General features: G+C 46.8%; 1 protein-coding gene across 1 annotated transcript in view; it reads left to right on the top strand.

The window, feature by feature from the left end:
* The first annotated feature begins 518 nt into the window (after positions 1-518).
* The window catches only part of LOC125030729 (leucine-rich repeat neuronal protein 3-like), a 37,533-nt gene continuing 36,242 nt past the window's right edge, over positions 519-1,809 (top strand). Inside the window, exon 1 of the mRNA XM_047620981.1 lies at positions 519-937. Within this exon, the coding sequence (XP_047476937.1) occupies positions 929-937 (9 nt within the window). The 5' untranslated portion in view covers positions 519-928. The remainder of the gene's footprint in view (positions 938-1,809) is intronic.

Genomic DNA, 1,809 nt, shown 5'->3' with positions numbered 1-1,809 from the left:
TCACACTCACACTCACACACACACACACACACACACACACAAGAACATGGAGACATACACATACACACGCGTTTATATCCATGGTTTATGCATTCTCCTTCGGAGCCAGCGGGAGTCGGCAAGTGTTCGCTGGTCAACCATGTGTAAAACGCGCATATGTTCCAGTCCGAAGACCTAGAAACTTTCCTCCGAAAACCATCCTGGTGATAGTTTGATGTTGTAGAAGTGCAGTTGTTCGTTATCGACGCCGTACCTGGGGTGATAACGATAAGCGTTGGATGGCAGATAAGATGATGTGGAACCAAACCCCCTCCCCCACTTTATGATGTCTATCGACCGTCGTGATATTTGTTTGAGGTATTGAAATGCACGTGAGACGTCCCTCTCGTGAGCGAACTTAATAAAAATCTGCGAGTATATCCGTTCCACCCTTCGTGCGTGGTAAGCTTTAATGAGTATCCGACGAAGGAAATGACTAACGAGATGTACGCCAAGTCCTCCGGCGATAAGGTTAAGTAATTGATAAGAACACTCGAGCGGGGCAGGAGATAAGCGTCAGGCTCCCGCGCCTTGTCGCACCGCACTGACGAGAGCAGTCGAGTGCCCAGCGGCCCCACAGCCAGGCCAGACCCAGGCCAACACACCTCCTAATCTGCTTCCAAAGTCCCCGGTGTTTCCGTCCTCCCGACACAGTGTGCCAGTGACCGAGCGGGCCTTTTCCCATCCGCAGCGGACAGTAAGGGAGCGACCTCCACGTGGCGTGACAATCCAGTGTTTGGCGAAGAGTGGTAACAAAGTGAGGAAAGGTGACGCGCTACAAGTAGAGTGCTCCGGGAAGGAATAATTGTAATTCCATAGATTGCCGATCCAGTTCGCTATATTGTGTGATAGTTTCTACGACTGCCAAGAGAAAAATAAGAAATCCAAAATGATGATGGTGAGTATTGAATTTCTGTGGTTGAATCTAACTTTTCCCCGCGTTTACTCTGTGCCATTCAATCACACTTCCTCCGCTACGAGTTGAAGTGTTCCCTTCGCTCTGACGAAGGGTGTGCTTCCTCACCGCTGGTCGGTTACCGAACTAAAATTTGAGACGAGCTTAACCACCAATCCCGCATGACGTCACTTTACCGAGATCAATGTTGGGTTCCAATATTTCCGTAAGTCTTCGCAAACAACGAGCGGCATAAATCATCGTTGTGTTAGAAAAAGTACTAGCAGTGATTTTCATTTGATCTATTTAGAAAAAAAAACATGTATCGGTAATCACTAGCAAACACGTCTGCAGCGAAAATGTGATCTACAACTTGATTGAAAAAGTTTGTCAGTGACGGGACTGTTTTCCCACAAATTCTGCAATCCTTAACAGATATCCCAGTCATAACAAGACAGCGTTCTTATTATCCTGCTCGACGATGAGAAGTTCATTGATATCCGTCTGGTGCAAGAAGTGCGCACGAAACTAATTTCCAATTAGAGGAAGGCTCACCACAAAGTACTTACAAACAAAAATCCAAGTTCAAACTATGTGCAAAACTTATGACAATTGCAGTCATGGTACACTCAGCCCTTATCATAGGCTCCGGTACGCACCGTATATTCAATAATGAACCGGCAAGGAAACGATGTAAATTCAGGCCAGTAATCATTCTCCTGCGTGATATGAAAGTCTTGTGGGTCTGTGAGGGCTTAAAAGCACGATAAAGTACATTAACAGGGTTAACAGTGGCCCGCTAGCAGGCTAATGGTGAACTGTTAGCTTGCGTGGTAGTCTTCTTAAAGGTGAACTGGCATTGCTCCCCCCCGCAC

Source organism: Penaeus chinensis, chromosome 11, assembly GCF_019202785.1.
Source record: "Penaeus chinensis breed Huanghai No. 1 chromosome 11, ASM1920278v2, whole genome shotgun sequence".
In the NCBI taxonomy this organism is placed as follows: domain Eukaryota; kingdom Metazoa; phylum Arthropoda; class Malacostraca; order Decapoda; family Penaeidae; genus Penaeus; species Penaeus chinensis.
This window is presented reverse-complemented; position numbering and strand designations above follow the sequence as displayed.